Source organism: Brachycentrus maculatus, unplaced genomic scaffold (assembly GCF_059751285.1).
Source record: "Brachycentrus maculatus isolate JH-2025_06_01 unplaced genomic scaffold, ASM5975128v1 h1tg000033l, whole genome shotgun sequence".
NCBI classification, from domain to species: Eukaryota; Metazoa; Arthropoda; class Insecta; order Trichoptera; family Brachycentridae; genus Brachycentrus; species Brachycentrus maculatus.
The window spans coordinates 319,876-334,867 of NW_028280787.1; the positions used below are offsets into that span (position 1 = coordinate 319,876).

A 14,992-nucleotide genomic window follows, 5' to 3' on the forward strand; every position below is an offset into this window, starting at 1 on the left:
AAGTACAGTTAACCCCCCTTTATCGTTAAAATAGGCACTGCGGAATTAGAGGGAACATTATAGAGGGTTAATGTTTTTAATTGTATTTTTACATTTTGTCCAGCGGAAATCACTGAAATGACTCATTACTTAATTAAAATACACTTTAAAAACAAATATCCCTGTAACGTTCTCTCCGATAAAGTGGGACTTATCTCAACATTGTAGGGGGTTTACTGTAATGGAGTAGAATATAAATTATCACTCACATAATATAAGTAGGTACTTACATAGTTTTTTTTTTAATTTTATTTATTTTTATTAATCTTATTTTTTGTGCTAGCAACACTAAATTTTGACAGTCCGAGATACTCTTTTTACGTTAAATTTTGTTTCTGTTTATTTATTATAAAAGTTTGGTCAATAATTTTCCGCATTGCGATGGAAGGGTCAGTAAAAATGTAAAGTATTATCCATTATTCTATTGATTCTTAATTGCTCGTCTTTTAATTAGGACTAGGAATGTTTCTGAATATCTAACCTTTTAGTTTTTAGTATATTTTCGACATTATGACCCATGAAATTACGTTTCTGGGACTTGAATGAAACATTTGATCAATTTAAATTTAAATTTGTTGATTGTTATACATTAACCTTAAAGTTTATTAATGAATCCAGTCGATATGTATATAGGTCACACCTTTTTTTACGTTATGATTTTCGAGACTTACTTCAAACTCAATAATTTTTGCATATCTGTTAAAGAGCAAAGTTACGATTTTGATGTCAGTTTTTTCACTAAATCTTATTTAAATTGATTTACGGGACTAGATAGTTTGTTTGGTTACCGCGCTGGTCCGTACGTCCCAGGTTCGATTCTCAGGTGGGGTCAAAGTAAATGCAAGTGAATAATCACTCTTATGTTTATTCAACAATAAAGGAGATGCAAGAACATTATTCGCAATAAGTAGTGTCCGCCTCCGTGGTGTAATGGTTAGCGTATTTAGCTACCGTGCTGGAGGTTCCGGGTTCAAATAAATATAATTGGTTTATTCACTAACAAACTAAACTAACTAACCATCACGCTGCTTCACGCAGGGGTAGGCAGAGAGAATCGAACGCCACACCACTCTATCTTTGCAAACATTCTTTGCCTCTTCTACATTCATGCATCTCCTCATACATACCCGACGATTATTACGACTCCTGACCCGGCCGCTTTCAAGTATTTTTACACTCTTATATATATTCAATATTAAACGGGACTGGTAATATTACCCTGAAGCGGGGGGGCTGATCACCTTTCCTTCATGTGTCAACGATCAAGATAACACTGCGTTTATATGATGCAGTGCCCTATGCACCATTAGGGTGCGGATAAGGCTTTGAAGAAGAAGATGAAGGTTTATGTATTAATTTTAAATCAAACATAGATTTTTTGAGTCTACTAAGTTGTATTTTATTAACAAAAAACACATAAAAAATTATATTGTGACAATTGTTTCGCCTTGTTAGGGCATTATCAAACGAATGTGAAGATAATGTTTGATAATGCCCTAACAAGGCGAAACAATTGTCACAATATAATTTTTTAAGTGTTTTTTGTTAGTAAAATACAACTTAGTAGACTCAAAAAATCTGTGTTTGATTTAAAATTAATAAATAAATTAAAATGGAGTTCTACAAATTAAACGCCAAGTCAATAAATAAAAAGATGAAGCCCTACGGAGTTAAGCATGATGCTTTTAGTTGCCGAAATACTAATAGGTGTTTATTCCCTTTTCCAGAGAGAATTCTTCAATTGTCCCGGAAGAATATGACAGCAAAATCTCCATAACAGATGTCGTAAATGAGGATGACGATGATACCCACCACATATTGTGGAAGATGAAAGATGACAGTCAAGAAATGGTAAGCATCTTATACCTGAAAACCGTGTTTCAAATCACACTGTTGCAATAATTGATAACACAATTTTTTTTGACCATATATTTGTTTGCCCAATAAATGACCAAATGCCAGCATTTTTCAAAACTCTGGCCCCGCTTATTCCCCTCCCTACAGATATCCATCTCATCCTGGCGAGCAGGAACCCAATTATGTACAGACTTTTAGTTATATTTTTAAAATTGAACGGAATTAATTTATAGTTTAACCTCTAAGCTGCTCGATTTCGAGTGTCAAACTTTCCGTCCCGTGCTGGATTATTTTACATTACAATATTTTTGACAAAAAAAGCATATTTTTGCCTATTTTTTGTAGTGAAACTTTCGGATATCCATCATAGATGTTCACAGTGCACAATGCACTTTACTTTTTATGTTTTTATGGTGTATTTACACAAAAATATTAGTATTTACGGACTCCCGGCCTAAAGTATGGCGGCTGTATAGAAGACGCGGCTGTCGTATCTGCGGAGCACGAGCCGACCGGAAGTATTCACGATAAAGTTGACACTAAATAAAAATAATTTTGATATTTTATGACAATAAATCAAAGAGAACTAATTCATCCATGCCTCGAACCAAATTTAAGTGCAAAAAATTATCCATAGGTGTTGATATAAGTACGTAAAGTTGAAAAACGACTATGCATGCGATCCGCAGTCAACGGTACTTCTATAAAAAACGACAATAGATGCGATCCGCAGCTTACGGGTTAATAATAAGTCTATCATATTTTATAATTAAGTAATATTATTTTGTAACAGCCGTCGTGTTTGTTAGTAAAAATACTTAAGGTTTGTAACACAAGGTGATTTCACAACACCAGCGCATTACGATTTTATGTATGATCTACATTGGTGACAGAGTGACTTGGAGACGTCTCGTGTTGGCCATATGCTCCACCTAGGGAGCGAACATGGAAAGAAGAAGAAGAAGAAGTAAATAAAAGTAGAATTCAATCCAATAACCGTGTTTAATTTTGGAAATATTACCCAACAATTCAATATGGAACTCTACCAACTGACTGCAGTTACAATACATAAATATTTTTTTCTAGTTCACGAGTGAATCGTCCCATTTACCCGACCACTCCATTGCCGATTTTCAAGCTCAGATGACCTGCTACATATGCGACTGCGTTTGCACCGACGCTGAGGATTACAACCAGCACAAGGCGACGCACCGGGGCCAAAAGCAGTTTGAGTGCTCCAAGTGCGACTTCACAACGACCAAGTCCCTCAGTCTAAAGCGCCACAAGCTGACGCATGCAGAACCCAAGTTGTACACATGCAAGTCGTGCCCGTATTCCTCAAACTTCCCGGCCAGTCTGCGCAAGCACACCATGACGCACACGGGCGAGAAGCCCTACTCGTGCAAGTCCTGCAGCTACTCGTGCGCGGAGCTCGGGAACCTGCGCAAGCACCAGGCCGTGCACTCGGAGCTGGAGCCCTTCGTGTGCGAGCTGTGCAACTTCTCCTCGCGGCTCGCGAGTGACCTCACGAGACATAAGTTGTTCTGTAATCGAGTGTTCTTCAAAACGGGGGACAAGGTTTTGAGCGCGGGGACGTGCGTAGATGACAAGGACTTCAGCAGGGCTGGTAAGATTGCGGGTGAAGATATTCTGAGTCAGGTATGTAAACAGAGTTTAACACTTTATTTACCAAAAGCAAGACTTACCTTATAAACCAAGACAATTTGTACAAATAGCAAAATACGCACGCATTTAACAAATTCATTAGCAATTTCTGCACCCATTTTTGGATTATTATTATTTTTGTTATATTAACTAATCGCTGCCAACTGTATACATACGACTAAATACCGATTAGTCTGTTTTTCTACCCTGCATACAGGAAATAATTCATACAATTATTAGTATCATTAAATCGATTTCAAATTTGAACTATTCAGAACTAGGAAATAAAAAAATATATATACACTATTACTTGTCAAAATTTTGCATGTTGAAGACAATTTCTTTAAATAAATACAAAATGTATCTAGAAAGAATCACAGTTCATAATTTTAACTGAAAAAATATTGTCTTCAACAGACGCCGTGGCGTAGTTGGGTAGAGACGCTCGACTGCGAAACTGTTGCGGGTTCGATTCCCGCCAATTGCAAAATGAATTCAAGAAATATTTATCTTCAATTGGTCTGGGTGTTTGTGATGTATTTTTCACATTTACCTTCCCTATCCTTAATATCCTACCTGCAGACAAGCGTCTAGAATAGACGCTTTGCGGGTTATTCCTTTAAAAAAATAAAAATAAATGGGAAATTTTGACAAATAATAATGCATATTCAATTTCAATTTTTCGTTCTTTGTTAATATTCCTTTTCAATGAATATTTCAAATTTGAAATTGATATAGTGATGTACATAATTGTGAGAATTGTTTCTAGTATGTAGGGTAAAAAAGGGTCCACCTCCGTAGTGTAATGGTCAGCACGCTCGGCTACCACTCTGGAGGTCCCGGGTTCGATTCCCAAGGGAGGTAAAATAAATATAAGTGATTTTTTCACTGTCATATTTATTCAATATTACCCTGGACTGGTACCTGAAGCGGAGGGCTGATCACCCTTCCTTCATGTGTAAACGATCAAGATAACACTGCGTTTATATGACGCAGTGCCCTATGCACCATTGGGGTGCGGATAAGGGTTTTATTATTATTATTATTATTAGGGTAAAAAATGACTCATCGGTGTTTGATCATTTATAGTAATAATAATAATAACCATATCCGCTCCCTAGGTGGAGCATATGGAGTCCACAAACTGTCTCCAGGCTTTTCTGTCGGCTGCCAGCTCCCTCGCATCCTCCCAAGTCAGATCCGCGTCCCGAAGTTCTGACGAGAACTGCCGACGAATTGTCAGCAGTGGTCGGGAACCTGATGCCTTGTAAAAGAGGCAAGCTTGATGGCGGCTCTCAGGAGGCATGCGGAGTACATGGCCAGGCCAACTGAATCGCCTTTTCTTGACGACAGTTGTGACCAAGATTTGCTGCGTCCTACGCCTTATCTCTTCATTCCTCACAAAGTCAAACCACCGCACGCCTAAGATTCTCCGCAAACACCTATTCTCGGCGCTTAGTACACGGCTGCTCTGGGCCCTTGTAAGGCGCCATGTTTCACAGCCGTATAAGAGAACAGGAGCAATGCAGGCATTGTATAGGCGGCATTTGGTTTTCATTTATAGTAGTCAGCAAAAAGCGGACTACACTGTAGTCGGCTTTTGGTGGTTAATGTGTTAAGAAATAATGGTATTTACAAAGTAAAACTTGAATTTAACCGGTTAACTGGCAAAAGACACATAATTTTCTGTGAATGGAGCGCCGCTCATACAAAAATTACGTCTTAAGACGCGCCGTTTTAAATGGACTTTAAGTAAAGAAAATCAGTTATTTAAAATGTACAAATATATTGAACGCATAGTGACATCTATTGAGAATATCTTTGCATACTTAGAATTGAAACAGAATTTGTTTTTACCACTTTAAACATAAATTAAAGAGAGCTTTGTCGTCGGAACAACTGATGGCGCTCAGGGTTGTCCAATAATCCCCGATTTGCTGTCACTGCCGAATCTGATGACAGTGATTTTAGTGTCGATTCTGATGATTTATAATTTTTTTAAATCATAGTGTGTGTGTATATGCTTCTAATATTAAATTAACATAAACAATTACTTTTGACCTATAATTTAGTTTTCATATTTTCTATGATAAATTTTGTGACAACCCTGCACCATGAACAATTAATTTTATGATTATGGATAAATGACTGCACGACTGGCGTGCTCTTCATTTGTTTTCTTTGAATTTTATGTGTGTGAAACTTTCCAGAATTTGAGAGTTGCACCCTCGGGACGTTGAAGGATGAGAAAATAATGATTGTTTGTTAAATTGGCATTTTCTTTGAAGAATTTCTGATGTATTGTTTCAGTTGACTGCTGGAAATGTCACTCTGTCCAACGGTGAAAATGAGGAATTGGAATTCGATGTCCAGAATATCAAAATGGAGCAGGACGTGGATGATGCTTACCCTGTAAGATTTGATATGTATTAAAACTAACTAACTAACTAACCATCACGCCGCTTCCCCGCAGGGGTAGGCAGAGAGAATAGAACGCCACACCACTCTGTCTTTGCAAACATTCTTCGCCTCTTCCATGTTCATGCATCTCCTCATACATACCTGCCGATTGTTACGACTCCTAACCTGACCACTTTCAAGTATTTGGCATACCTGATCGTGCCATGTTTTTCTCGGTCTTCCTATCCTCCTTTTCCCAATTACATTCGCCTCATAAATTTGTTTAACCGTTCTTTCCTCACTCATTTGTTCTACATGTCCAAACCATCTCAACACACCTTTCTTAATTTTATCGATAATGCTTATCTCAGCTTTGCATTCCTTCCTTATTTCACTATTCGCACATCTATCATACATCGTTTTGTCGCACATTCTTCTGAGAGATGGCATTTTGACTGCATTCAGTCTACTTTCATCCTTCTTTTGCCAACTCCATGTTTCACTTCCATACACTAGAGGTGAGACCAGAACTCCGTTGTGCACTGCTAGTTTAGCTTCCGCTGATAGGTTTTTATTTGCTATAACTGATTTCAGTGCACCATTCACTTTGTTCCCAGCATTCACTCTCCTAAGGAGAGTGAATGCTGGGATATTTATTAAACTAACTAATTAACTATTACGGCGCTTCTCTGCAGGGGCAGGCAGAGAGAATAGATCACCACACTAATCTGTCTTTACAAACAATCTTCGCCTACAACATTTTGAATGTGTCCAAATACTTGTTCACAAATCTGCATTATCTCCAATTAAAGGAGTTATTTTCAATAAAAAGCTTCTCTTCATCTCGCCAATAGATGTCTCTAGTGATTCAAGAACAGTGTTTCGAAATTGGATCATATATATATATATATATGTATATAGAGAATTTCCGAGAATTTAAGTAGTGTGATTGTCAATCATGGATAGAATTGGTGAATGTTGCACGTGTGCAAAGTGATCACTGAAACCAGCCAATGGCGGTCGTGAGCCGTAAATGCCCAGACTTTCATTTTTTTCTTCATCTTTGTTTAGATGTTAAAAAACAATGTATGCCTCTTCCACGTCAATGCATCTCCTCATAAATCTTCTTCTTCTAAGGGTTTATCTGCACTCATAGTGCATAGGGCACTGCATCATATAAACGCAGTGTTATCTTGATCGTTATCACACGAAATAAAGGTGATCAGCCCTCCGCTTCTGGTACCAGTCCAGGGTAGTATTGAATAAATATTAGAGTGAAAAAATGACTTGTATGTATTTGACCCCCCGCTCGGGAATCAAACCCGTGACCTCCAGCACGGTAGCACACCTGCCTTCTCATACATACCTGCCAATTATTCCGACTCGTGACCTATGAAGACGTAACACATGAAGGCAAGGTGATCACTCCTGCGCTTCATGGACCAGTCCAGGGTAATATTAACCCTTTGAATGCGTTAAGCAAAAAATAAAAGTTAAAAATAAAGTATTCTATAAAATTCCTTTTATTTCCTTTTATTTTACTTTATTCCATGGCTTGTACAAGCCATTTTTCCCACACGGTTAGGCAGAGAGGCCACCATCTGTGTTAATAAGGTGTTATGTGTTATTTTCAGTTCGCTGAGACTGACAAGTCCACGGGAGCTCGGGACGAGGTGGCTGACAGTCGGGAGGGCGGGATTCTTCCCAAAGACGATGAAATTCAGAGGCTGCTCATCAAGATGGAGGACGACACTGATGAACCCATTAAGGTGAAGTTCATCCTAGTACCGACAAAAGAATAAAATAACTAACTAACCATCACGCCGCTTCTCCGCAGGGGTAGGCAGAGAGAATCGAACGGCACACCACTCTGTCTTTGCAAACATTCTTCGCCTCTTCTACATTCATGCATCTCCTCATACATATCCGACGACTATTACGATTATTCGTCTCCTGACCCGGCCGCTTTCAAGTATTTGACAGATTTATATTATCCACTGACACTTGGTGATGGAATTGCATTTTTAATTTATTATTAGATTAAAACCAATATTTTTAGCTTTTCCACTTTTTTTGTTTGACCAGCGACCGGGTTTCGTCGTTACCGACCAGTCTGATGATGTCGGTAACGACGAAACCCGGTCGCTGGTCAAATAAAAAAAAAGTGGAAAAGCTAAAAATATTGGTTTTAATCTAATAATAAATTCAGTATTTGACATATCTTTTTCTTCTTTTTCCAACCACATTGGCCTCATAAGTTTGTTTAACCGTTCTTTCCTCACACATACTTTCCACATGTCCAAACCATCTCTACACACCTTTCTTTCTTAACTGGCTATAGCTTTAATCTAAAAATTAAAATAATAAATACATATAACCAGAACTGGGAACAGAGTGAATGGTGCACTAAAATCAGTTTTAGCAAATAAAAACCCATCAGCGGAAGCTAAACTGGCAGTACACAATGGAGTTCTGGTTCCAACCCTTATGTATGGAAGCGAAGCATGGAGTTGGCAAAAGAAGGATGAAAGCAGACTGAATGCAGTCGAAATGCGATCCCTCAGACGAATGTGTGGCAAAACGATGTTTGATAGATGTTCGAATGATGAAATAAGGAAAGAATGTAAGGCTGAGATAAGCATTATCGATAAAATTAAGAAAGGTGTGTTGAGATGGTTTGGACATGTGGAGCGTATGAGTGAAGAAAGAACGGTTAAACAAATTTATGCAGCGAATGTAGTTGGAAAAAGAAGCAGAGGACGACCGAGGAAAACTTGGCACAATCAGGTATGTCAAATACTTGAAAGCGGCCGGGTCAGGAGTCGTAATAATCGTCGGGTATGTATGAGGAGATGCATGAATGTAGAAGAGGCAAAGAGTTTTTGCAAAGACAGAGTGATGTGGCGTTCGATTTTCTCTGCCTACCCCTGCGGGGAAGCGGTGGATGGTTAGTTAGTTAGTTACATTTAAACAAAATGTTATAATAGAACTTCGGAATCTGAAATCCTAACAAGATTTGTAGGAAAACATTTAAAAAAAAACACGCAGAGACTGAAGAACACATAAGAACTAGTAAGTTTTTTATTAGCTGAAGTCTTCATGAAGTGTATGTAAGATTCTTTCCGAATTATTTTACATACTGGGAGATGTCTAAAAATACCATTTTCAATTTTTATTCAACTAGTCTATGACGTGTAATATGTATACCCAGACTTCCAGATTCTACTTCTTATCTTTGTTGAGATATAAATATGTATAAAGAAGTCATCATTTCAACTGGTTTAAAAAAATATATTACCCATGTCTTTTTATATATTTTTGATAAAATGTCTGACCGCAAAGTTGATGCCTAAAATATTAATATTTAACTAACTAAGAATAGAATGCCACACCACTCTGTCTTTGCAAACTCTCTCTTCGTTTGGAAGAACCACATTCGTGCATCTTCTCACACACCCGCTTATTATTTCGACTCCTGACTTGACCACTTTCTTATTTATTTTTATTTTTAATATGTCACTGCGACCATACTGAGTCTATTGTGACCTCCCTCTGTATCACTCTCGAGACCTACATGAGTCATGTAGCTTACGACCTGACAAAATATTTCGACTCCTGACTTGTCCCACATTCTTATTTGCTTTGTTTGCAGTACACGAAAGCGGAGATCCAGCACGTGATGGCGTTCTTCCCCGTGAAGAAGGACCTGGTCACCGACATGCGGCTCCCCCTGGTGTGCTACATCTGCGACTTCTCCTGCTCCGACGCGGAGGAGCTCAAGCGGCACAAGCTCATCCACCGCGGCCAGAAGCTCTTCCCCTGCACCCTGTGCAACGCCACCTGCAAGAAAGCCAGCGACTTCAAGCGCCACAAGATGCTGCACTTCAACCTGAAGCCCTACACCTGCGAGCTGTGCCCCTACTCCACGGCCGTGTCCACCAACCTCAAGAAGCACCGGATGGTGCACACGGGCGAGAAGCCCTACGCCTGCGGCACCTGCAGCTACTCCTGCTCCGAGCTGGGCAGCCTCAAGAAGCACCAGCTCATCCACTCGGGCCAGAAGCCCTTCCTCTGCGACCTGTGCGACTTCTCCTGCCGCTCCTCCAGCGACCTGTCCCGCCACCGGACCACGCACTCGGAGGTCAAGCGGCACGCCTGCGAGCTGTGCGAGTACACCTGCTCGCGCCTGGACATGCTGCGCAACCACCGGCTCATGCACTCGGGCGAGCGGCCCTTCGGCTGCGACTCGTGCCCCTTCACCTGCAAGAGCCCGGGCGTGCTGGCCAACCACCGGCGCCGCCACTTGGGCGTGCGCCCCTTCGGGTGCGAGGCGTGCCCATTCACGTGCGCGCAGCTCAGCTCCTTCCGCCGCCACCTGCGCAACCACTCGGAGCGCCTGCCCTTCCAGTGCGGCGAGTGCACCTTCACCTGCAAGCGCCGGGAGCACCTCAAGAAGCACCTGCTGCTGCACGGCACGCAGATGGAGGCGGACAAGACCAAGACCGCGCCGAGCAAGCGATCCAAGAAGAGGAAGCCCATTAGAAAAGTGAAGACTCAAAGCTAAAATCAGTTTTAAAAAATATATAATTATATTTAAAATAAATGCAGAGCTCTCCAATATGGCCGGCGTTACATTCTTAGAAAAGTTGGAAGGAATCCCTAACGTACCGCCCAAAATGTATCTGATACTATACTCGCCATAGTAAGGAAAGCCGATACATCTAATTTTGGCAGCCAAAAGGTTGAATAAAGTTGCCAATGAATAAAATGGTCATTGAATAAAGTGGTTATTGACCGAGTGGCCGTTGAATGAAGTGGCCATTGACTAAAGTATGGTAAATTAATGGTCATCCAACGAGAACTGTATGTATAAACTTTATTGTTTGTGTAAATAAAAATCAATTTGGTATTTGCGTTTATTTTGTGTATGGATTATTGTGTATGTATATCTGGCCACTAGGAATTTTGTTCTTAACACCTGTTCTCTGTTTATTCTTCATGTTAGTCCTCATCACTGAGGGTTGCGACCCTTGTGGAAGCAATGACTCTTCTCCAGTTATTTCTTGACTGCGCTGCACGTAGCGCTCCAAGCACCGAGGCACCTGCTGCTGCCTTAACTCCATCGGTCCAGAGGGAGAGGGGATCTTCCTCTCCCTCTCTTCCCCTCCAGGCTACCCATCACAACCATTCGTTCCAGGCTATCCTCGTTGCCATGCACAACGTGTCCAAAGAACTGGACAATCCGTCGGGTACAGAGATTGGCCAGAGTGAAGGAATGGACTCGTTGGTGCGTCTAGCTGTCCATGGGTTTTGGAATTCTCTGTTTTAATTCATACGTATAAGGTCTTCCATCTTAACTTATGTAATGAAATATTTAAAGGTATTTTTTTCAATCATGGCAATATTTTTGCAAGAGCCTATACAGGTTTCAAATTGGACACCTACAAATCAAATTGTACGTTTTACTAAGCAATTTGGACATTTATCTAATCAAATTGGACTTTTAATTCAAATTGGACATATATACATCAAATTGGACACCATATAAACAAAATTGGACACCTACAAATCAAATTGTACGTACTAAGCAATTTGGACATTTAACTAATCAAATTGGACTTTTAATTCAAATTGGACATATACACATCAAATTGGACACCATAAACAAAATTGGACATTTTATAAACCCAATTGGATACCTTATTATTCAATTTGGGCGCTTTACAAAGCAAATTGGACATCTTGTAACACAAATTGGACGTTATACAAATCTAATTAGACGATTTACCAGCCCTGTAAATCATATTGGACGTTTCATACCAAATTTGACATCTAATAAAACAAATAAGACGTTTTACAAACCTAACTGGACACCATGTTAATCAAATTGGACGTCATAAAATTCTAATATGACATGTATTAAATCATATTAAATGCTTTACAAACCAAATTGGACACCACGTTAATCAAATCGGACGTCTTACAAATAAAATTGGACGTTACATACCAAATTGAACACCTATTAAATCAAATTGGACGTCATACAATTAAAATTAGACGTTACATACCAAATTGGACATCTATTAAATATAATTGGACGCCTTACAAATTAAATTGGACACCATGTTAATCAAATTGGACGCAATACAATTCAAATTGGATGTTACATATCAAATTGGACACCCTGTTAATCAAATTGGATTAAATCAAATTAGACGTTACATACCAAATTGGATATCTATTAAATAAAATTGGACGCTTTACAAACCAATTTTCAAAACAAATTCTACATTTTTATAACCAAACTAGACTAACTAACTAACTAATGAATTAAATCGAACGCTACACCACTCTGTCTTTGCAAACATTCTTCGCCTCTTCCACAGTCATGCATCTCCTCATACATATCCGACGATTATTACGACTCCTGACCCGGCCGCTTTCAAGTATTTGACATACCTGATTGTGCCATGTTTTCCTCAATCTTCCTCTGCTTCTTTTTCCGACTACATTCCCCTCATAAATTTGTTTAATCGTTCTGTCCTCACTCATACATTCCACATGTCCAAACCATCTCAACATATGTAAATATGTGTTTAATATTTTTTTTAAGCCGTCCAATTCGGTTTGCATCGTGTCCTATTTGATATAATGCGTCTAATTTGGTTTGAAAAGTGTAAAATTTTGTTAGTAAAGCGTCGAATTCGATTTATTTTACGTCCATTTTGATTGGTTAAATGTTTAATTTGATGTATATTACTTTAAATTTGATTGGTTAAGCTTCCAATTTGATTTTAAAACCGTCCAATTTGATTTTTTAATCGTCCAATTTGATTTTTTAATTGTTCAATTTGATTCGTAAGGCCTCTAATTTGGTTTTTAAAACATCCAATTATGAATAAATAAACCTGTATGAGCAAGTTATATGAAAACTTAGAGCTGAGTTTGCGAATATGAATTAGATTATTTTATTTTGTCCGCCTCCGTAGTGTAATGGTCAGCATGCTCGGCTACCGTTCTGGAGGTCCCGGGTTCGATTCCCAGGGGGGTTTAATAAATTTTAAGTGATTTTTTCACTCTAATATTTATTCAATATTACACTGGACTGGTACCTGAAGTGGAGGGCTGATCACCTTTCCTTCATGTGTAATCGATCGAGATAACACTGCGTTTATATGAAGCAGTGCCCTATGCACCATTGGGGTGCGGTAAGGGTTTTATTATTATTATTATTTTAAGCATTCAGATATCGGACGCGTTTGCTTTATCTGTTCTGCTGTCCAAACTCAAAACACATTAAGGGACCTTTTCTTTGCATTTGGACTAAGTAGAGTCTACTTAGTCCAAAAATGCAAAAAAAATGTACTACAAAAAAATGTCCCTTACTGTGTTTTGAGTTTGGACAGCCGTGTTTTCATTGATTTTTAGTAATTAACTAAACTATTCATTATGAATAATTATGAATTAAATCAGATATAAAAAGAGAAGCCTTTGACTATAATGCTATGAATATAAAAAAATACCTGTATCCTTAAAATAAAAAAAGTTGTAAATAAAATTTTATCAAAAAGTCTGTTTTTATTTTATTTTTATTAAAAGTAGTTTGTTCGCCTCCGTAGTGTAATGGTCAGCACACTCGGCTACCGTTCTGAAGGTCCCAGGTTCGATTCTGTCGGGGGCGATGGGGGTCAAATAAATATAAGTGATTTTTTTACTCTAATATTTGTTCAATATTACCCTGGACTGGTACCCAAAGCGGAGGGCTGATCACCTTTCCTTTGTGTGTCAACGATCAAGATAACACTGGGTTTATATGATGCAGTGCCCTATGGACCATTGGGGTGCGGATAAGGGTTTAAAGTAGGAGAATACATAAACTATGGAGGAAAATAAATACTGAACTGGTTACCTGAAGTGGAGGGGTGATCACCTTTCCTTTGTGTGTCAACGATCAAGATAACACTGGGTTTATATGATGCAGTGCCCTATGCACCATTGGGGTGTGGATGAGGGTTTAAAGAAGAAGAAAACATAAACTATGGAGGAAAATAAATACTGAACTGGTTACCTGAAGCGGAAGGCTGATCACCTTTTCTTCACGTGTTAACGATCAAGATAGCACTGCGTTTATGATGCAGTGCCCTATGAACCACTGGTGTGCGGGTAAGGGTTTAAAGAAGAAGAGGAAAATAAATAGGTAAAACCATATATTTTATGATGCAAATACTTTATTATTTGTGATATTGTTTGAAATATGAATGTACAATTTTACATCAAGCTTTTTTTTTTCCATATTCATACTTTTATATAATCGCGACAATACTTCATCCGAAAAGGCATTTTTTTTATATAAATATAACGTTACTCTAATATTATATAAACAAATTACACCCTTCAAATACAGAGTCCAGAACTGACCAGGTCAATTGTTTGTTTGTCTTTAGTAGCAATACAATTACGAAGGCTCGTATCTGGCAAGACTTTCCGAGAGAGAATAAGTGTGGTCAAACAGATCTACCATGTAAAGTGATCTACTACGGTACGTAAACAAGGCTGCAGTCATCTCAGGATGCCTAAAAAATTATAAATGGATCCCTTACATGAAGATCGGCAGCAAAATTAAAATATATAAAACTTGCGTGTGCCCCATCATGACACATGGGATCGAATGCAAAGCGGACACCCCAGTAACAAAAACGCGCTAAGAGTGACAGAAATGAAGACTCTAAGGAGTATATCTGGCAAGAGTCTACGAGACAGAATGAGGAACCCCAGGATAAGGGAAATATGCGAGACGGAAGATGTCGTTAGGTGGGGAAGGCAACGAAGGAGACAACGGTATGCGTGTGTGAGGAGAATGGAGCCATCCAGACTCCCACACATTGCACCCGCAAGGTAGACGACTCTCGGGTAGACCACCAAAGAGAAGTTTTATTGACAGCTGGGAATCGACATCGCAGGATAGCCTCCTTGTGTGTATTTGTCTTAAAAACAGGCCACAAGGCCTACACCAAGCTGAAGAAGAAGACCA

At 39.0% G+C, this 14,992-nt stretch overlaps 1 protein-coding gene across 2 annotated transcripts; it reads left to right on the plus strand.

The window, feature by feature from the left end:
- The first annotated feature begins 321 nt into the window (after positions 1-321).
- Positions 322-10,870, plus strand: LOC148312746 (uncharacterized). Of its 2 annotated transcripts, none has more exons than XM_088273594.1 (6): positions 322-440; positions 1,767-1,890; positions 2,983-3,555; positions 5,872-5,973; positions 7,596-7,730; positions 9,614-10,870. In XM_088273594.1, the coding sequence occupies exons 1-6, from the start codon at positions 421-423 to the stop codon at positions 10,523-10,525; spliced, it is 1,866 nt and encodes a 621-aa protein (XP_088129720.1). In that variant the 5' UTR covers positions 322-420; the 3' UTR covers positions 10,526-10,870. The 2 variants fall into 2 exon arrangements, with proteins under 2 accessions (XP_088129720.1, XP_088129729.1); XM_088273603.1 differs by having other exon boundaries at positions 324-428.
- The last annotated feature ends 4,122 nt before the right edge of the window (positions 10,871-14,992 follow it).